At 37.0% G+C, this 23,334-nt stretch overlaps 1 protein-coding gene across 2 annotated transcripts in view; it reads right to left on the bottom strand.

Moving 5' to 3' along the window:
* Positions 1–23,334, bottom strand: part of NAV3 (neuron navigator 3) — a 563,787-nt gene that overhangs the window by 406,861 nt on the left and 133,592 nt on the right. Inside the window, exon 2 of one of the 2 annotated variants that reach the window (XM_074870640.1) lies at positions 10,600–11,003. In XM_074870640.1, coding sequence (XP_074726741.1) covers positions 10,600–10,671 — 72 coding nt within the window. In that variant the 5' untranslated portion in view covers positions 10,672–11,003. Of the gene's footprint in view, positions 1–10,599; positions 11,014–23,334 lie in introns of those variants that run through there. The other variant, XM_074870639.1, reaches the window with a different exon arrangement.

The following is a 23,334-nucleotide window of genomic DNA, read 5'->3' as shown; positions in this document are numbered from 1 at the left end:
TACAAATCAAGTAGGAAATATCTTCAAGACATCAGAGCATGTTTTGTAGTAGCCATAGGTAAAAGCTGGTTTTCAATGATGCCCACCATTGGAGGCCACATTTATTATTGCTTTATGTATACTTTCTTGCATTCTAGAGGTTATGATGCTGAATCACTGTGTGTTTGTGTATTGTAGTCCCCTTTGGTTCTCATTTACGATGCCAACAATAAATCCAAAGTCACCTGACCTCCGCAATTGAGCCAAAAAGAACACCTGCTGGAAATTATCCCTTCCAAATGACAAATTACAGACACAGTGTTTATATCAGGCAATTTAAAAAAAAAAAAAAAATATTGGCAGCTTCCCCTAGTCCTTTTTTATTGGTACAATGCCTCCACCATACTTACGAATAACTACACCCTCTGTGAAGGACTTACCAGGCAACTTATTACTGGCATCAATTTAGGGACTCGGATAAAGAGGGACATTTACTCCCCCTGATCCATGTCAGATGACATGGGGACTAATAATACTTTAATTCTGTCTTTTCTATCGAGAACTAAGAACAACTGTCTTGTTTCTGACTGAGCTGGAGAACACTGACAGGCTCTATAAGAGGAAACAAGTGAACAGACAGATTTCTCACCAACAAAGTTTAAGAAAAGCAGATTTTTTAAAAAACATAATCCCAATTTAAACAAAATAAAACTTTAAATCACAAAATTACTATAACTATTGTTTTAAAAGACTTAAGGGCCCTAGTTAGACAGGTGAGTCCTGTTCTAAGCACCGCATACACACACACAGGATGCCAAAGACCATGAGCTAAGGATACTATTTTCCATAAAAATAAACAATTGGACTATGGAGAAAGCACAACATTTTAACAAATGGACACACTAGCAATTGTCCTATGCACCATTGTCCTTATTACATGTTTATGAGCAAGCACCCACTGGAAATGCTTGTACACACAAATATATGTGTAGATATGCATATTCACACACACAATGCACATATACTGGGAAAAAAAAAAAAAAAAAAAAGGATGAACTGAGCTAATTTGAGCAAGGGGTAAGGAAAATGAAAACAAACGTGGAGGGCAACAAACATGCAGCAAGGATAGAAGAAACATGACAGGTAAGGAGAATACACCTGACAGAATGGAAAAAACAGCAACAACAACAAAAAGACAGGAAGAGCAAACAAAAAAAAAAATACCAAGAGCCCAACTAATGAAGACAGACTGCTGACTTGAATTTCAACTACAGGTTTATTTTTCCTTCAAGAATAATAAACATTAAACTAAAACAACAGCTGCTTTGCTACATAGCTTCAGATAAAGCCCTGGATGCCAGGGGCTATCCCTTTCCCCGACAAAATCTACATTTGGTCACTCAAATAGAAGTGCCATTAAGGGAAATTTCTGTACCTGATACTGACAATTTTAGAAGACATCAAGGACTTTGAATATTAAAAATGTATGGATTTTGCATACAGCAGTACCTACTGAGATACGATTTTATTACATCTTAACAGGCTACAAGAGGAAAACAAATAAATTACAACATTCTCACATTCACTTTATTAACACTAAAGTATCCCAAAGTCTAAAAAAAAAACCAAACACCAAAAAACCCAACAAACACACACAGACCCCAAGTTAAAAAAAAAAAAAAAAGTACAAAACCACAAAACACACAGCTGTGAAATAGAGGAAACATACTGGTATTAAACTCAGTAGATCTATCAACTTTCTCTTCTCTTCTAGCAAAGAAGCTTTACTCATTTATCTGCAGAAAACATACGGCATAACTATGTTAGTTTGTATATAGTTTGCACATACTTATGTATTCAAATCAAAACAGATATGTGTGTGCTTGTCAGTAACCAAATGTGAAAGTTAGTTTGCACTGAAAAGAAAATTATAACCATTTCCAGAGTTCTTCCCTGCCTTTACATTCTTTTGTACTTGAGTACTTGAGAAAAGCTAATACCAGTAACTAGGCATTAAAAAATAAAAATGAACCATCTCCCAGCAGTATTCTTTTATTGGGACACAGCAGGAATGCACCCCGAAACTTCTGTTTAAGGTGTAACAAAGCCTAGTCTTCCATTCTGGTACAATACCCAGACTCCAGAGACTCACACTCAAGGGCTGCCTGCATTATGAAACTAATGTGATAAACTAATGCTACCTCAGCAATATACCTTGACTCTAATTCTACAGGCTTTGGGGTTTTTTCCCACATGCACTTCCTTTAGTAAGCATGCAAAAATCCTAGAAAACACAGGGCTAGGCTTTAAACTTTTCTGTGCATCATTTCTGCATTTGTAACAAGCTTTGTCAACCCTTTCTCATTCCCTCTATTCAGAGTGCATATTTGCATACTGTATCTAGGAAAACAAGATCTGGCTTAATTTGGGACTATTAATTGTTGTTGATAATCAGTCAATGATTCCACCAGATGTTTCTATTCAGAAGCTAAAAGCCACAATACCAGACAGAGTTGTCCTCTCATATGTCGCTTAAGGCTAGACCTATCTAGAATGAGTTTAAAAGGTTATTAAATCTGCTTTATAAGCAGGCACACAACACAGTCTCAGAAGAGACTTCTTGATTTATCATATACAAAATGCAGTATTAAAAAGGTCTTTATATCCCTCCCACAAAGGCACACTGCAGTACAGTCCCTCACTGGTTTATTTCTTCTGATACAGCAGCAGCAGCAGATGCTTCTCCTTCCAATTTCAACTATTAGGAGTTCCAGGGGAATTACAGATGCAAATAGGTAGGACTTCCATCCACAACACATAGTTTCAACTGCACCTGTAATGCTTTACTTGTACTGCAAGAATGCAGAGATAACCAGAAAGAGGCAGAGTCCTTGACCTGAGTTTAGGATGCAGTTAAAATCTCAAGGTAACAATACATAATGATTTAGAGAAACCAGCCCAACACACACGCAGTAAAAACAGCAACAAAAAGTCTTCCCAACTACTTCATAAGCCCAGCAGTGCCTTTCACTTAGCATGAAAGTAGAATTTTAAAAACAGAAAAAAGTGTCTTTAGTTACATCTGTATCAGAACTGATCTAGTTATGTTTCAGTCTTTCAGACAAATAACTTTAGTCTAGAACTGGTGTAAGCAGGAGGCTGAGATCATTTTTACTTACCCTTCCCAACATTTTGAGAGGATTCCTGGCTATACATTTTTTAGTCTTTGTTGTACACAGCCTGTTCAGAATAGAAAAAAATCCCATGGAAAGTTCAAAATTTAAGGGAAGTGAGACAATAAAATAGGTCTTTACCCCGAATGCAGACTTTAATAATACAGGATCATCCATAGGATTTAAAGTCAGCAAGCAGGATAGTTGACTCCTAATGCACTCATTATGGGACCATCCTTATTTCCAAGATCAGATTTCAAACTGCAAAAACCTCAGAAGGCCTTTTCAAAGGTAATGATCTTCGTGACCTAGGCTGATAAAAACCCCAAAACAATGTCACAGTGCAAGATCATCTAGAAGCTTCAGTTCAGATTCTCCAAGGTACAGTACTCTGTGCAACCGCTTTTCAAACTTGTGCTCCTTCTTAGAAGGGAAAAGACAGGTCATGGTTGCATATTATTTCAGGAGCCCAACCCTTTCTTAATTTGCATTTCATCCACAAAGTACAGCACATTTTCCCAGATGACAACTTCAAGACAAAAGCAGATAAATATTATTCTGTAACACTTTTAAAAAATAATAACAGTAATAGCAGGAAAACAACAAATAACAATTACAGAAATTTCCTTATTTTGCAATGCCACTGCAGAGAAACAACAACAAAGCAAGCCATGTGATTTTATTTACTAATTTAGCTATTTATTATCACTTAAATTGTTCTTTGTCCTGAGGCTAACAAGAGCTTTCTTTGAAAAAGCTAGGAGCAACAGCAGTCAAAAAACAGATTTATGGTAGAAAGCTTCTTTTCCTTTATACTTGACAAATGAAAACCTTACAGATAATTTCTAACCATCAAGGTATCCTAGAGCAAACTGTATAATCATGAGATAATACCTCCACAAATTTCACTGGTTTCTGCTTCTTAGACATTGTATCTTATTCCAAGTTAGATAAGACCATCTGAGACAAGATGCTTAAATCTACCTTTGCATATGTACTAACAGCAATGTAATTGGTAGAAATGGGAAATTGTGCCTTTAGTAGTAAGTGAAGACCAAGGCCAGTAAGTAATAGTATGATGGGGTTTTTTTACTGCGGGGGGGAGGGGTGTACGGGGGATGGAACGGGACACAGAGCAGGGCAAGAGTAACCAACCCAAATGAAAAGCTGCCTTCTTCCTCTCACTGTACTCTGTACTGCATATCCAAAATCATGTTGTATATGTACATACAAAATAGTATTCATTTCAGCTATCTGATTACGCAAAAATCTGCCAGCACAAACAACTGCAAAGCAGCTGAGCTCCTTCCAGGCAGTGGTGACATCCTGCACAACTTTTACCTGGTATTCTTAAACAAGTTTTATTCAGTTATCAGTCATGCATTAACAGCAACAGCTTAAAGATAACATTGAGTGGGAAGAAAAGCAATCAGGTAAGAAACCAAGGCCTACTACTGAAATGTAAGATACAGCTAGCCAGTATCTTTTTAAGAAAATAATTAATCAGTATTTAATTTCTCAGCTGTTTTAGTGTAGCACAGGGTCAAAATATTGCTCTGTAATTGAGACTTTGTTGCAGGTAGTAGCTTTAGGGAGGCAAAGAAAAAGAAAAAGCATAAAAAAAAATATGTACTACCTTATTTACATCATGGTTCTCTAATAGGAGGAAAAACCCCTGTAAACATGTAGCAGAGGACATGAATTCACATTATGAATTATTAAATATGGGTTTCATATTTCATAAAATGATATTTAACACCATTTATTTAGCCAGTAAAGATTGATTTTTTTTTTTTTTTAATAGGAACAACTGCACTAGCAGAGCACACAGAACAATTTCAGCAAGCGAGAGGAGTCAGGTGGTGGGGCCCCAGGGAGGTTTGACAGAGAGGGAAATAATTCAAGTCTTTCTGGCATAAATTTTGAAACAGAAAACTCATGGAGTGTGGAAGGAGACAGCTTAAGGGAAAGATGGAGGTAATATATGACAGGATGATATAGCAAAGAGTTTGGAAAGCAACTGTAGTTTTATTCCCACAGACCATTTTTTGTCAGCTGGGTGGGCTCTTCCTATCTGCCTAATTCAAAGGTATTGAAATAAAAACAACAGCAAAACAGAAACAGAACAAACATCTCTCCTCAACCCTGAAGATTCCTCACTAAGCCCTTGCCTCAGTATTTTTGGTTAAAACACTGAATGTATGTCCTAAAAAAAACCCAACCCTGCCAGCTGTTGAGAGATAACGGATGATAGTGAACATTGAGTTTAAGGAGTCTCTGACTCTTCACTAGACCTTCAGATCTCCAGTTGTTTGCAAAGCATCCTCTGACAGAGACACAGACGGGCAGATGGACAAAAATGCACAGAACACACACACACATATATATATGCATATATGTGTAGGAGGGACTGTGGTGGGGGGAGGGAGAGAAAGCTCAAAGCTGCCTCAGAGGGAGAAGTAAAAACAGGATGGGAGAAATCCACTTTTTTGTTGAGATAACAAGCAACATCATCCAGATCCTAGGTCCCCAAATAAAAACGATCTATTAAATAAGAATAGCAACATCCCTGACCTACACAATATTTAATGCCATTATTTTTAAAAACAGTCATTGGGTGACTACAGCTTTAGTCATAAAAATGAGAACTGAGATGTTAAAATGGGGAGCACAGACACAGCAGTATGAGCATGTTTGTGAGAACAAATTGTGCTCCTGGCGCACCTGCCTCGTGATGACAACATTTGATTTTCCCGAAATGTTCTTCCATGTGCTGAGTATCAACTAAAATGAAGCAGGCAGGGATCGAGGAAAAGTGTGATGTACATGCTGATTACCCCCAATTTCATCTGTCCCTTCTAGACCTTCTCTCTTGATTTGATTTTTAAAGGATAGCATGTCAAGACTGCATAATGTTTTTGAGAGTAAATTACTATTTTACCCTATCAGGCAAAACCTGACTTATTATTGGACACTTAGTGAATCTCCAAATGGCTGCTGGGGAGACCAGCAAAACATCCAACAGTAGACAGAGGTTGTTTGGTATTCCTGCTTCCTAATTATATTTAATCATTGCCCAGTAATAGAGTCTTGGTTGTCTATTAAAAATACCTCTGAGTTCAGTGTCTCATCTGCCTACAAAAAGAGAGACTGAACGAAATAATGCAATTTGTTCTGAAAGCAACTGAGATCCTTGCACTTTTCTCATATTAAACTCTAAAATATATATTCGGGGTGGTGAAGTACTGAAAACTTGTCTTCATTTTCATTTCGTTTGGATCAGCCTGTAAGCAGAAGGACCAAGGTCTTCGGTCGGGAGACTTTAAAAAGAAAATGTGATGAAAAACTATCCCTGTGATCATCGCAAGCATTCTGGGTGTGCAGAAATCCAAGCCGTGTATTAGTGGTGTCAGCAGAGGTGCAAAGGTTCCTCTTTTGGAAACTAGCAATTCTGCAAGAATGTCATTGCTACTGTATTCTGCACAATGGGTTTCAAATCTAGGTGCACATCTTTTGGTGTGAGTCAGGATAGGGACTCAGTGGGCTTGTCTGAAACACCCTAGACATTCTGGAACAGAAAGCAGTAAATGAGTTAGCAGACAAAGCAGATATGCCAGACCTTTAGGGGACAGAGAACTATTGTTACTGGGAAGCATTTTGTACATTACTATAAGTCCTGAAACAATTTTATTGGTTTACACAGGGTCAAGTACATAAATGATACTTGAGGATTTGCAATCTGTGTTATTTGACTGCGTGTTGCCTCACACACGTCTGTACACCCACGGTGAAGCACACTCTCATGCTCCCAGCCCCAGCATCCAGACTTTAACAAGGCCACAGCTGCAGTATCATTCAAAGGCTTGGCTGTGCCTGCCTGCAGCAAGCAGGTGTTTTTCCAAGATACCAAGTAACCTGGATAGTCTGTCAAAGAAATGGCCACAATGGGACTTTCTGGTGGGGGGAAACAATAAATTAAATGACTGGAATAGTCGGGAGATTTTGGATGTGTATTTTATGGATTTGACTAGCATAAACCATGCATGTGGCAGCAGATTACAAATTTTTATGTTGAGTTTGAAAACAGAACCACCCTGCTGAATGATGAAATACAGATAGATAAGGCAGTCTTCTCTGGGTTTTGAAATGCTTATTTGCAGCAAGTTGCCTATAGAAACCCATTAGTCAAACTGCTAGATCATAGCGCTCTCTACCATTTGCCATGTGCTAAAATCATGAGCCCGCACACCATACTGTAAGCAGGGATACGTGCATTTGCTACTTACTGGCATTTATGTCCTCAAGTCTTGAATATTATCATGCTTTTTAAATAAGAAATTATAGTATGCTGCGGGAATGGCAAACAGATGCAGAAGCACAGCATTTAACCTGAAATCTCTACATGGATGGAGGTGTATGCTTGGCACATCCAGCTTGGAAGAAGGAAGGACATGTTTTAGACAGAGATACCATCAGCACACAGTCCTCAAGCAGATAAAGCTGATGGACATTCCAGAACTGCCAATTTCAGCTCATTACTAATTTCCTGAGTCTTTGCACCCAGCTAGAAAAATGTGTAGATGGTAGTCCTATGCCTGTTTTCTGTAAAAGGTCAAATTATTTTATTAAAATGATCTTTCTAAAATATTTTTCCTCTCTGCACTGCCTTCTGTTAGCCTGCCTCCCTCCTTTCCCCAACACTTCAATGACAGAAATTGGACTGCTGCTTCCACACAGCTATCAAAGGCTCTCACTTTGTGCCTGAGCCTCATTTTGTACTCAAGAGGGTCAAACACCTGAGTATCAGCCCAGACACACCGATCTGTCCCACAAACACACACAATTTCCAGAAATCAATAAAACTGTCATTGCATCTTGCAGCTACAGAAAGGCTAAGGAGCTTGATAGTTCTGCAGCCTTAAAAGGAGTATGCACCTATTTAAAATGCAGGTAATAGCATTTGATAAGGAGCATATCTGAGTGTCCTACAGACATGATAGGTCATATACTAACAACATGAAAGTTATATAAACATAGTTGTTTGGGCCCAAATCCAGATCATAGGAAAGTAACTATATAGCATGTATATAGTATAGCTATGAAATTATTAGAAAAGATAAACACCAATGCACAGTCTGCATTTTTAAAACTACCTGAGAAGTTTTATATCCTTAGTTATCATGGAGCTTTTTCTCCATCTGATTTCTTTCCCAAATTCCCCATCCAGAAAACAGTCCAGTGACAATATATTCTGCAGCAACACAACAGTTGAGTCTTCCCAGAAGACAGGATTTTTCATTAATTTATAGAACATGAGCTATGCAATAGATTCAGCTTGACTTCTGCCTGGTCTCATCCAGGTAGAGCACCACCAAGGCATCCATGTCAGCCAGTGAGTCAGCCAATATTTCCTGAAGTGGTCCATTTTTATTTCACTCACTTCTAGCTAACGTATTTCAAAATTTGCTTTACAACCAATGCAGCATAAAGAGATAGCCAAATTACTACTACTTCTTATGTTTCCCCATCACTTTTAAAGCCTTATTTTATTAAAATATTAGCCTTCTATAATGAACTCAATACTAGCATATCAATAATACTAAATTACTAATAAGGATCCCTGAATGTAATGAAAACTAACCAGATTTCTGTTTATTATTATCACATTTACTTCTTCAGCATCAACCACACCACAGGAGCAGAGTCTTTTAGCAGCTACAGAGCCTTCCATGGTTGTTGCATAGTTCTACAGTTGGATAAAATATCCAGACTGGCTCAAAGAAAACATTTGACCTTGAGGTACAACAGATCCTCTTTGAAACAAACTTTCTCCTCCTAAGCAATCAGAGTTAGTCTCTAGAAGTGAATCTGCAGGTATTAGACATGAAGGGAAAAAAATCCTTTTGAAATAAGAAGGGGGGTTGGGGGAAGAAGGGACTTGAGCATACTCAATTCCAGATCAGATAATAATGGTTCAGAAAACAGTTCACCAGATGGTGAGATTAATGCTAACATTTCTCAGCTTTTCTTTTGTGTCACAGAAGGGTGGGAATTATGAGGAGTTGGAGAAAGTCCCATGCTCTAAACCAGTTATATCCTATCACATACCTCTGTGTCTTTTCCATTACAAAAAACCCACTGAAAGGCTGAATATATTTTCTCAATATTTTCATCACATATGTTATCATGGTATATTTCCTGCAATTCTTGCATTTTAAAGAATTATTGGCTGTGACCGAATGACTTAGATTAACACATACATATTTCAGAGGCACTAAAACCAAGTGTTTGATTTTCTAGGTCAAAATTGCTTCATTTACATTGCCCTTAAATTCCCCCAATTTCTAATTTTCCCAAACAAGATCAAAATTATTTAAAAAATCAACCAGCAGCTTTCATACCAAAATTTGAAGAAAGACCCAATCCAGCAGAATTTATTATAATAAGCCTGTGTAACAACAAAGTACATAACCTGCACTCTAATACATGATTTGGACATTAACAGCCCCACTGAACCTATGCAGTAATTCAAAGAAGCCAGTAAATCTCATTTTAAGGCCTAGTACAAAGCACACCACAGCCACAGAACACTACACCAGAATGCACTCTCTCTGCTAGCTGCCATTCGGTGCAGACATTACATTAGAGCCCAGGCACAAAAAGTATTACAGGGTTTTGAACTTCTAATGAACTGGAGATTTTAAAAAAACAAACAAACAAACAAACAAAAAAAACAAACCAAACAACCCTTTTTTCAGGAAAAATCTATGAATATAATATCAAAAGACCAAGAAAGCATGGGAAAATAGAAGAAAAGCCCAAAGATAAAAGAATGAAATTGAGGTTTATGAAATAAGCATTAGAAAAGTTTCCAGACCATAGTATGAGTAAGTAAAAGAGATGAACTGGGAAGGTGAGCCTTTTGGGACAGTCTGTTGCAGAAGTGGGATTTCCAAAAGGATTTCCCATATTGTGGAAGCATAAATTTACATGCTTAAACTGCCTTGGGTACTGAACGGTAGAACTTGAACAACAACAAATTATGAGAAAACCAAATTATACAGAACTGCTGGTAGAATACAATGGGAAGATTCTATCTACACATCCACTGTAAAAGACAAAGATCTCAAACAGCCTCAGACTGTCAGATACTTACTTCGGATCAGCAGGTCTCCACCATGAACTCAGCACTGATAGTGAGTTTAGGTTTTGCCAAGCAATTTGCTAGACAAATTCAGGGAGCTTTTGACACAAAATTACCAGACAATCAAGCAGTATTAGAAAGCAAATTGCTAGATGATGAAGAAATTGAATCCTATAACAGCAGTGTGTGAGCACAGAAGACTACTTCATCCTCAAAAGCACATTGATTTCCAGTTTACTAAAAATCATCAGAGAGTTTGCAAGTGGTTCAAATATAATTAAGTATAAATAAAAATAATCTTACCTTCTTTTGATCTTCTAGTTTATGACTTACTGGATTCCTTCCATGTTTGTTCATCTCTGAAGATAAATCCATCACATTCACTCCTTGCCCTTCAAAATGAAATCGGTTCAGCAATACAGCAAACTAATCCAAAAAACAGGGGCTACAAACACAGAGACATGGCGTTTTTTCCATCACACACCATCTCTGAACATCAATGACTTGGAGAACTGACTAAGAAACCCATTGATTGAGCTGAGAAAAACTTTGCAGTTCACTCTTGGGATTTTCCAAATCACCATAGCGTTTTAGAAAGCTGATGCTTAAGAAGAGAAATATTCATCCACTGCTTTTCACTCCAACTGCTATCTGTATCTTTCTTCACAGGTTTCCATTTTACAGAAGGTTACATCCTGACTGTGAACCTGTTGAGAAAAAAAAAAAAAAGTCAAGATGGATTTGCAGTTTACTGTCACTATTTGTAACTGATTATCAGTCTTCCTCAGGTGTGTGCGGGTTGGTTTGTTTGTTTGTCTGGGTGGTTTAGGGTTTTTTAAATTTTTTTTAAGTAACTAATACTGGTTTTGATTTAATACTTGGCAGGATGAACCTATGCATGATTAAACTCATCCCCCTCTACATCAAGGTGGGCACACAGAGTATTCATTGAGAACAGCTAGTGAATTCCAGCTACAGACATCAAGGAAAAGTTAAAGGAAAGAGAAGAACAAAGACTGTTTGATTAAAGGAAGCATTGATGAAAATTTTTCATCATCATCATATAATTCCTACTCAGTGCCTTCAAAAAATAATAGCCAGTATAACACTGACAGCATCAGACAGGGAAAACCTGTAGTCAGAATACTAAGTCCTACCCAATATGACAACTTAAAAAAAAAGAACATCTCCCACCCAAAAGTTCTCTTGAAGGCTGCAAATGGCAGCGGGAAACAAAACAAAACAAAACCACTATAAATGAGATTTGCTTGCCAGAAAGTTAAAGTTCTGCTAACACCAAGAGAAAGAGCTAATGTCTCTTCTGTCATTTTTGACAATAAAATTATAGAATATTCATGCCTTCAGTGTAATTGAAAGCCATTTGTGTTTAAACTGAATTAACTGAGTAGATGAAGCCCACATAAAAATAATTTGACTGTCATTTCAATTCATTTTAAATGCATAATGTTCACAACATGCCTTCAGTAATGTATATAGAATAAGAAATATGTCTAGATAGCGTATTGAACGGTACATGCTAGGTCATGCAGTCTGTCTCTAACAAAATGACATTGAAAAGGTTATTTTCACTTAACAAAATAAATAAATCCAAAATTCAGTGGAGTCATTACCAATATTACTTTCAGCTTAAACTGTCATTATCAGACTGAAAGTGCAAGTGTTACTCTACTGATTTATATTTATGCCAAAACCAGTAAACCTGATGGCTGAAGTTTACTTCCAAAGAAATAAATCCCTATTTAGGCATCCGCGGGTTGTTTTGCATCTTTTTTGCCCCCCTAGGTGCCTATCCTGAGGTTGAGAAACAAAGACTGTGAACTGAGAGTCAAGTCTGACAGCTATTTCTCGGAGGATCTGAACTAACCTTCTGTATTTGCAATGGAAGCCACTTGTGCTTTTTAATAGAAGATGTCACTAGGCTCATGTCATGCCAAACAACTCATACTGTTTACTTTCTGGCTTGGTTGTTGATGGCATCTTGGATTTCTCTGAGTATTCTCACATTTGCATTTTTCACCCAGTACTTCAAGGCAAAACATGCTATGGTCCATGAAGGGTTCTCATTTTTTGGTAACACTGAATTAAAAACAAACAAACCCACCCCCCCCACCCCCCCGAGGACGTCTAGTCTCACTGCTAAAATAGAAAGCTTTCTTTTTGTGATCCAGTTACAAACAGCAGAAAGACTTAAGCTGTTACCACATGTTGGGTGATTCCACAAGGCTGGAACAAACCCAAGAGTGAGACAAAATCAAGAGCTCAATATTGACACAAAGAAACACTGACAGCATGTTACCCTATGATGCACAGTTTCTCCTTCAGACCAAAGAGTGTTTCAACACAGAATAAAATTGTAGTTATTCTCAACACTACAATGGGATGCACCTATTTCTTAACCATATTTATCTTCATGTACATTTGAACACAATATCACAAAGGAATACTCATGCAATAAAGACAAGTCTGTTCCAAAAATAACTAGAAGCAAACAGAAGAGGTATCTGCCTTGTGAAATCATAGGAATATAAACAACTACACACAAAGCTACATGAGGGAACACATACCCAGACAGAAGTTTGTTTCCCAAACACAATTTTAGCCTGATATGTCTCACCTAAGCATATAACCAATTTTGTTGGCTATTCTAACTTTTGAGAATCAGCACCTCCTGCAAATAACACAGGTAAGCATTATACACTCACCAAAGTAGACTCAAATGCTCGGAGACTATCTTTCTATTATTTATTTACAGCATCCCAGGGAAGTCAGTGAAATAAATAAGGAGACTGTAATGCATGTTAACTGCGCAAAAAGTAGAAGAAACTGCACTGTTAAAAACTTCAATAACTTAGAATTATTATTGGGTTAAGAAGCATATCAGCTTCAGTAGTATGCTATAACCTCTCCAAGCACACACAGCTTTTCTCACCTGGTTTCCACAGAGGCTCAGGTGCAGCAGGACAGAGCCAGACATCGCTCTCAGGCACAGACCATTCCCACCCCTACCCACAGCCTCACAGGCACAACCTGTGATTTCCCCCTTTTGCCAGTTTTGGACATCCACAAAATCCTCAAGTCCATAATGCCAGGATGCAAGAAAATGAAACACGAGGTACCACTGCAGCAATCAACATCTGGATTTACGCTTATAACAGTTCTAATGCTCAGATAAGTCAAAACCAAGCTGTTAAAAACCAACAGTTTCCCTGGTTCATTACACGGTCAGACATGTAAATTATATTACTCCCCATGCCTGGCAATTATGCTATACTAGGCAATTAAGCTATTCTGTGGAACTGCATGGTGTTTTCAAGCCAAACTTGGACAGAATGCAAATAATTTTGTTTGGACTGCCCTCATTACTTTTAACATGCAAAGCACAGGGTGGCAATTCTTGCTCGTTCCATTCAGCACATTGTTCCAGGGTCTTCAGCCTTTTCAACGTAAACAGCTGTAATTAAATGCTTTTGGCTGGCTTTTTTTTTTTTTTTTTTTACAGTAGCACCCAATTTATTATTCACCATTTTACACTGATATTTAACATACACACAATCACAGAATAATACATCCAAAGAGTCCTAGAAATGCTAATGATCCAACACCAACTAGATTTTACTAGGTCGTCTACAAATATAAAAGGCAAAAGGAATTCGAGTTTTTTCACAGTTTTATTCCTTTAACAGACACATAACAGTCATTCATTAATAATCCCTCATCATTTACAGATACTCATAATAAAATAGTCTGGCAGATTAAGCATTTAGCACTGCAAACACAAGCCTAAAGGAAGCAAGCTATTCAAGCTAGGAGCACCCTTAGACTTTCCTGTTAAAAAACACAAGGAGGAAAATATTTTGCTGAAGCATTTCTGACTGGGGGTTAGTGACTTCTTCCTCTAGAGATGTGCTATGGAAGGCATTTGGGGTGACTAAATTTCTGGTTTAGGTACCTCTATTACTTGCCTAAATTCAGGTGGATTTAATTCAGCTGAAATGTGTTTGAAAGAACTTTTTGGTTTATTTCACTATGTGCTACAGGTTACTCATATACTAGTGGGGAACAACCCCAGATTATATTCTGAGAATTGACCAGAGCTATCCTTCTATACTACCCTTATAATCAACAACAGGTAGTTCTTGAAAAGTTTACATTGATAGGATTTTCAGGAAGCAACCAGCATCCTCAAGCTCTCTGAAGGTTTATTCCATTTTTTTATTATTATTATTATTTTCCTTTAAGTGGCACATTCACTAAATATTTGGTGGAAGTTAACACAAATATCTTCAGTCTGGGTGTTGCAAGTCAACCTGGCTGGGGAGCAGGGGCAGGGAGGGGGAGTTATAAGCAATTACTGTGTCTTGGTCAGTTTTCATGGTTTTACAAAGAAAAAATTGCTCTACAAGCTTAGGAAAAAAAATCTAGATAATGAGTTTTTTTTCCTGGGTTTCCTCCCATTGCCAGTGGCCTTCTGATACATTAGAACTCCATGACTTTATAAGGTGCATTCTGATGGCTACCTAGGAGGTTGCACACCAACACACTGCTCTTTGGTAGTTATTGTGGGCAAGGATTGGTATGAGGGGTATGTTAGAGCCCCCCCAGATTACTCTCTTTTCTAGATTTTTATTGTGCCCACATGAACATTTCTCAACTTTTACCACACCATTAAAATGACTTTGCAGTGAGTTTGTGGCAGGTGCAGGTATGAAACTGTGACTATAGTTAGTGCTTTTCAATTTTTCTTGTTTGGGTATAGGATAAGTCTACTGAGCTGCAACCTGGGTGTTATCAGCTGCACTGATAGGGTTTCAAGAGTTATGTGTTTATTAAAGCATTTCTGCAAATATTGATACAGAAATTGTTTTCTAGGTATGCCGATAGGAAAAGCAATACAAATTTTAGAGGGAGAGCATACTGGTTTTTAGTGTTAACACTTCATTATCAAAATGGAGCTTCTACTTTACATGTAGTTATAATGGTGATGCAGAATTTGGGGACTGGGAGGGAGCAGAAATTGAATACAATACCTGTTCACCTCTTACAAACATGGTAGTGTCTACGCCAGGACCAAAAGCAAGTGTCAACTGTGAGTCTCAGTATACAGCTAAAGCAAATGCAAGATACAAACCAACCTTAGTTCCTGCCCATCAGTGTTGCCAGGGATGGCAGGACAGCTGAGGGAAGAGGTGGGAGAGTGTCAAGGCCCCATGACTCCCTTGAGATGAGCAGTGGGTCACATTCTCGTGCAAGGTGTCCTCTGCCTCACTGTCCTTGGGGTTGATTCTTCAGACTATTGCAATAAAAGTGAGGCTCACCACTAACATTTTACAAAGTTTTGCAGTTATTCAGCTCCACATTGAAGACATGCAGTTCAGGGATACCAGAGATGTAACTTCCATCCTTGATATGCTCCTATGAAACCTCTAGGTGATGTGGCACCCCAGTATGGCTCTAATAACTTACTCATAGCAATAGCTTCACAATTGCCTCAAAAAAGCTTACCTCTACTCATGAAATCTTTTTAGCTTTCTTTGTAGTTTTCTCCCACAGTGAGAAAGCATTTAGGATCTCTGTATGGATCTAACCGCAAACACAATGATCAGGCACACAAAGAGTTATCAGAAAAAGATGATGATGTTGACTGTTGAAGGATGTGAGAGCAATGCCAAAGAACACTGCTTTTAGCCAGCATTCAGAATGAGAAGCCAATATCTGTTCTCTGCAAACACATGTGATAGAAGTGCCATAGAAAGGCTTGCCTACACCAGATAAGAGCAGCCTGGGAAGACAGCTATGAAGCCAACAAAATATTTCTATGCACTGAGGTTTGCCTACAGAATTATTTCTTCTGATACAAAATTAATTCTGGTCCAAACAGCAGTAAAACTGGTCCAGATTCACAGCAATACAAAAAGCTGTACTGTGTACAGCTCTTTCTAATCAATGCAATGGTCTTTACTCAGATTAAAAGCAACCACATAAGGACAAGTCCAGAGACGACACTACTTTTGTTAAATGCATGTGTGGCTGAAACATTTTGTATTATTTCTGTAAGCAGTGTCATCCTATCCACTGCATTTCTTCATAGGGCAAAACTCCTCTTCAGCACAGAACACTACATTAGAGTCATCACATCAGTGAGGATAGAATTACAATTGTTTGCATTTTTCCTGGCCAATACAAATTAAAACATTTATTTTCAGATTTGTATACATTAAAGAAAAAAATAAAGGGAAATCTAATACTTACATTCTTGCAATGCTATTGTGCAAAGCAGGATGCTGATTACATCTACCTCATCAGACTGAATGCACAAAAGAACACTGGTTCACATAATGATTTATCAAGCAAAGTTAAAGATAGTTTTAAAATATTTTTTTATATATATATATATATATATAAATATAAAGGAGACTGTTCTAGATCCTGATATTCTCAGAAACCATTGCTATCACTGTCAGAGAAACTCAAATCCTTTTGCCTTTCTCAAATCTTTTTGGCTTTCTCAAATCCTTTTTATCTTTCATAGCAACCTCCATCAAACAAGCTGAATGCTATGCTCAGAATTTAGAGCTGCTATTATGTGTCAATTTTATTTCAAACTTGGAACCAGTACCAGACAGGAATGCCTTCTCCCATCATCCAACTCTTTGGCCATTTAGCATCACAGATAAAGAAAGCATAAGAAAAAGAATACAAAGTATATTTTTGAGACATAGTCCAGTCCAGACTTTTACTACAGTTTCTCCTAAAGGTTTGATGTGAGGAATGACAGTTTTGTTGCATGCACAGTATTCTGTGCCAGCATACATAACTGAGCATCAGACCTAAATGAAATCTGATTATCTTACCCAACACTGTCCTGCTACATATGCAATCTTTTGAGTGATACATAAAATGTCTGCATTTTAACGTGCCTAACAGCACTTCTGCAGAGGTGCTGCACTGGATAAATTACAACTTGAATACCTATTTCAGTTCCATCTCTAATTTCAGTGAGATATTTCTTCATTGTTGTCCAAAGTTGTTTTGAATGTTCCTCTGTACTGTTGAAATAGATATGATGACTCCTCATGAAAACAGTATGATGCGATTTTTTACATTTATAATGTCTGGGAACCAATAGGAAGAATGAATATTCCTTATTTGTGTACATGTTAAATAGTTTACCATCTTTTATTATTATTTATAACACTGGATGGACAACAAAAGAACTACCTTGAAAAAGAAGAAAGAACCTGCAGAACACACCAACAATCCAGATGGGATATAAGAAAAAAAAGAGACAGTACTGAGTTGGAAATGAAGGGGAAGATAGAAAGCATATACTCATATTCTAGGTAAACTATGGAAAGAGTAGGCAAGAAAACACAATTTAATTAAAAAATACAAGTATACCTATATGGGTCTTAAATAGTTTTCTTACATAAAGAGACCATTTCGTTAATGGGACAGAGAAATTTATGAGGCTTATGAGAAAGAGAAAGGCTAATCGAACATAGTAGAGAGCTTGCATACCTTTCAAATTTTGTTTCCTGGGGAGCTATTAAGCCTTCCTTCCTGCTACTTTTAAGTTTTGATTTGCAGGCTGAAAAAAAGATGCAGCTGATCTGTGCCTGAGCAGTGGCCATTCTTCTGGGACTTTTAGTTGTCTACAGCTATTGCTCCAACCAGATTGCCAAGACACCAGACATCCCAGATAAATCACTAAATCTTTTTGCCCACTTTACAAAATTTCCAGGAAGAAAAAAAAATCAATGTACTTTGGGAAATACCTAGATACATGGTAGATTCATGGAGACTAATACATTCGGTATTTCTCAATACCCCACATATGTTAAAACTTTGTTACCACTCCACAAATATCAGTGCTGTCCAAGGGGAGGTGTGTACTCGCTGGTTCATAGGCTAGGAGTAAGAGAAACAGGAGAACAGACTAGTTTCACATATATTGCTGTTCTGAGCAATTCATATATTCAGACACAGAAACAGCATACTGAAGATTCACCAGTTACTCTTACATGAAACAGTTAAATCCACTTCCCCTACCTTACTGGAAATGAGGACTTATACTCCCCGCTTTGATAATTCTAAATCCTTAAATCTTAAAAATACCACTAAATCACATATCCTCTCTTGGTCTACCATGACTTGCTAAATAACTCCATTGGATCAAAGAGCCAGCTGCTTTTACAGAATGTTTTTAACCCTATGCCTGGGGTTAAAACATATGAGCAAAAAATCATACCTATCTTTGCAGAACATATCTCTGACAATTTCACAGGTGCTTCAAAAATTGCCAATTAATTATTTCAATATTTTTTTGGTGGCAGCCTTTTCAGGTGAACCCCATGCTTGTCTCAAGAAGTTACATATAGGTGCTGATTAAAACACTGCAAGCAATGCTCCACTATGCCTGGTGCCTCAGTATTCTGTTCATGTCCGGACTAGTCTCTTGCAATTAATTAGATTGATTCAAATATGTGGTTGAAAAAACAAACAGCTCCTAGAGACTGCAGCGCAGAGGAAGAACAAAAAAAAAAAACGCAAAAAAAAAAAAAGGAAAAAAGAGGGATTACAAATATTTTTTATAGAAACAGATTCAAGTGACGAAAAATATTCAAATATTTGAAGATAAAAAGCAGCAGTAGCTGGTGCATCTTAACCATAAACTAAAAAGACAACCTTTAATGCTGGAAGTTTATTCATCTTCACAATCACAGGATCACAAACTTGTTTATATTTGAGCTGGGAAAGACCTTCTAGGTAAGTTATGTTCCTGATCTGCCAGTGCAGGATAAATTACTACAGTGTATTTTCTAATGCTTTATTGTGGCATTAAATTCCCAAGTGACACAGTTTACAGTATTTCTCACAGGAGAATATTAAACAGCTCAATAGATCTGAATGCTCTGAGAAGTTTCTTAAAGGCTAGGTATATCAAGTTAAATTTTAAGCTGAATTTTACATTCTTCAAGCATTCTGCATCAATATTTGCCAACACAGGCAATTGCTTGCTCCATATATTTTTACATACTGATTGCATCCTCACAGTCTATACACATTCAAAGGATTCTTCTGTTAACATGAGTCTCTAAGAAAACTTATTTTGGCTCAAGTTTGGCTTATCTAGTTCTCAATCCGTTCAAGTAAAACTCAAATAGACCTGAGAATATCAAATATGCAACTGCATTTCAAGATGTCAAACCACTTTGTCAACTGTTCCCAAGAACCTCAAAGCTGAAAGTCCATTCAAAGGCTACATTAAAAGTGTTTTAACTAAAAATAATGTTACTAGAAACACAGGAATATCTAGACAGTCCTAAGCTTTACTGAAAATGTAGAACTACAAATGGTTTGAGGTAACATAGGAAATAATCCTAAACATTTTATATAGCTGTCTGACATATGATTACCAACCACACATTAGCTCCTTGTCGCTATGGGGAGTATATGGCTCTATGTCTACTTAGAATAGAGTATATGTCCACTCCTGAATGTCCTAAAATACATGTCAAGACAGTATGGTTCTCAAAGTACAATGTCACACTCCACTTGTAAACAGATTTGCAGCTCCAGGAAGAACGAAGAACCCGGTATCTGTGAGACTGTCTTGGGTGGGATTGATCTGAACAAACACAGATGCACAACTCTGAGCTAATGGACCAGTGGTCTCTCTGTAGTTTGGAGAAATAAATAGGCATTTTTAGCATGGGATTCCTCTCATTCAAAATCACTTAGATGAGTCATGACCTAAGAATCCCTACCTCTTCCCACTAACTGCAGAAGGAGAACATGGTGACTATGTAAGGCACAGATCTTTGATGACTGATGTACGAAATCAAGTGAGAAGAATCTCTTCCTTCAGATGACACATCTTAAGGGACGGAATACATGAGGTTGATACATTCAAACAAATGTTAGGAAGTCATTAAAAAAAAAAAAAAAGCTTAAACACACTAATACATCTGATCAAGTCCTACTGAAATAATTCCATACAAGTAATCTACCAGCCATTAGCATCTCTTCATTCAAGTGGAGAGTAGTGTCTTACTGCAGGACCATCTGATCTTTACTGCTTTGTCACAGATGAAAATTTTGGTTGCTCCAGTAAATGAGCTATTCTAGGGGAGCTATGGATCTGCTCCTTTCACAGAGAAGTTGCCTACCACAATCCTTTCACTGAGGCCTATTCCTCTTCTTCCTCAAAAGTTGAATTCTGACTTGGCAAACAGTTTTTCAAGAGTCTCACAAAAACTTATCTGATTCCTTTTTGGTATGAAAGGCACAAATACACCTCTTAAGTACTCCAAAGTCTATCCTGTTTTTTATTTATTTATGTTAAAGAAAATGTACTGTATAGCTACTCAAATCAATTATAAACATTGTGAAGGCAACAAATAGGCTATTTTCTTTTAAACCTTGGAAACAGTTCCAAGAGTTGTTGCCTCTTAATGTGCAGAATATTTTTTTTTTTTTTGACAGTCTTTTCTTGGTAGACATAGCTTGTCCTATTTCTGTAACATAACACTTTGAAGATCTTCTCCTTTCTGCATCATACAAGTTACCTGCCCTGAAAAATAGCAGTAACAACTGTGACAATCCTATGACTTCTACCCATGTAGATACCACTCCTTGTATCTCAGTAATGGATCCCTGACCTAGCTACAAGTTCTCTCCTCACCCATATCCTGTGTTTATATTTAGAGGTTCTGGGATTCTTTGTCACACAGTGAAATCAGAGACATTTGAATCAAAGGCTCTGTTTGCAATATGTTTTATAATGCCATTTGCAATATCTTCTACTATTTACTGCATAAATTACATTAACATTGTCTGTAACACTTTTTATTTTGTTCCTCATTTCTAAGCACTTTTTAACATCATGCAAACATATAGAAGCACATATTTTCCTCAGATCCTGAAAGTGAAGCTGTAACAGTGAATTGCCAATTGTTGTTACCTTCATCCAAGTTAATTATAGGATCTATAACCTACAAAATATTACTCTTCCTACTTTTTATCCCTGGAAAGGATATGGCCAAACTTGAGACGTGAATTTTTTAGGCTGTTCTTAAAAGCTAGAACAACTGTAAAAAGGACCCTGTTTCTTGCCTCAGTAGTGCAGCTATTTTCATTTACTTCAGAGATTACTTTAGGGTGAAATTCACCCCATGAAAAGGAGTAGCAGAAGACCTCCATATCACTGATGGTAACTTTAGCTTGCCCATAAAGTCTAGACAACACAAGTGTGATTAAGACCTGGGCATCATTTTGGATTTCAAGAAATAAATTTACACAGTCTATAGTCTGGCTATTTCAGACTACCCATTGGCTTTGCTAATGTTCAGTTTTCTAGGAATAATGTTTTAATCCTCCCTTAAAAGTACCATGAAGAGCTTGACCTTGCATTGCCATTATAGAAGTTTCAAATTAACAAATCACTAGAGTTTAGCCCTAAGCCTATAAAGAAATATAAGCACCATCATGTACAGAGCAACACATATTACCATTAACAGCCTTTCCTCAAGGAGTTCAATAACTCAGGGAACAATACTGCAAAATGTCCCTTCCCTCTTGGTACCACAATGGTTACACATGTAACACCGATCTACAACTCACCCAGTTTGAAATCTTACCAGAGGGTATGTTCCTCTTTTTAAACAAACATGTGTTCCAGCCCTTCAAAAGGTGCCAAAAAAATAGCTAAGTATGTTTGAAACACGGAGTAATTAAAGAAAAAAGAAATGTTAATTAACAATGCAAACAATTCTTATTTTCTGTCGAGACAGCTGTCATGTAATTTGCCCTCCCAATTATTAAAACGTGACTCACGTCACAAACACACTGCTGGATTAAACCACAAACGTGCACTGCTTGCACTGCTGTATTTACATCTAAACATTGTCAGTCTCCCAGACGCAATTGGTAATCACCACACAGAACATGTATCATTCGAAAGATAAACAAATGTGAAGGTCAGAGATCATCCACATGGACAAAATAAGCACAATTACTTCATGTGATCAAACACACACGGATAGAGTCTATTAAGGACTGTGAACAGTGTTTAGCTGGATAATATCTGCATCTCATCTGCATAATAATCTGAATTTACCATTAGCATTACTGTTAATCACAAAGCACATGTGAAATAACTCAGACAGATTTCGCAGCTGGGATAAGTATGTATTTTAAGAAAATCTAGTTGTTGAAATTATAGACACAAATTTAATTAATTTGTTCACCAGATGCTCAGACTGGCAAAAAGATTGAAACAGTTCTGTAAAATGTACTATATCCTCTATCAAAGAAACAATATCTACCTGAAGCACTTTCTGCAATTAATGTCAGAAAATAGCAGAAGTTTCACCTTTAAAAGATGTCCCAGTCCTGTTAATTTTCAACAACCAATAACATTTCAGAGTAAAAGGGTAATTCAGAACACATTACTGCATTTAGAAATATAGCAAATATATAAAGAATATTATTGTCATTCACAAAAATACTCCAAATGTTTTTTACAAACTCAATTTACAAATTCAATAACTGGTATTACATAGGATGCACACAGATCACAAATAGATCTAATAACTCAGTGTTTATATTTACTTCAATTGGTTTTCCATAACTAAAAAAAAACTTTTATGCAGCCTAAACAAGCTCAATCAAAATAAAGATTGTTACAGTTATTACCATATAATACTAACAACAACCGTGAAATACTGGCACAATATTGATGTTTTTACAAATAGAGCATTGCATCCAAAATTCAGCAAATTTATACAAAGCAGCATGATATGAATGATGTCTCATTTAATAAAGGCTTATACATACCAGATAATGCAGTAAAAATGCATAATTTTTCATCTTGTCACTGTGAGATTCTGCATGAAAATACTGCATCATTACTACTTACGTATTTCTACATTCTTGCTGTTTGTAGATTTTGAAAAATAATAATAATAATTTTTTTAAAAATCACTGAAGTGGAGGTTAGGATAGAAGAAAAGGCTC

Source organism: Strix uralensis, chromosome 5 (assembly GCF_047716275.1).
Source record: "Strix uralensis isolate ZFMK-TIS-50842 chromosome 5, bStrUra1, whole genome shotgun sequence".
Lineage (NCBI taxonomy): Eukaryota > Metazoa > Chordata > Aves > Strigiformes > Strigidae > Strix > Strix uralensis.
Note: the sequence above shows the minus strand (reverse complement) of the source record. Positions and strands in the feature narration are given on the sequence as shown.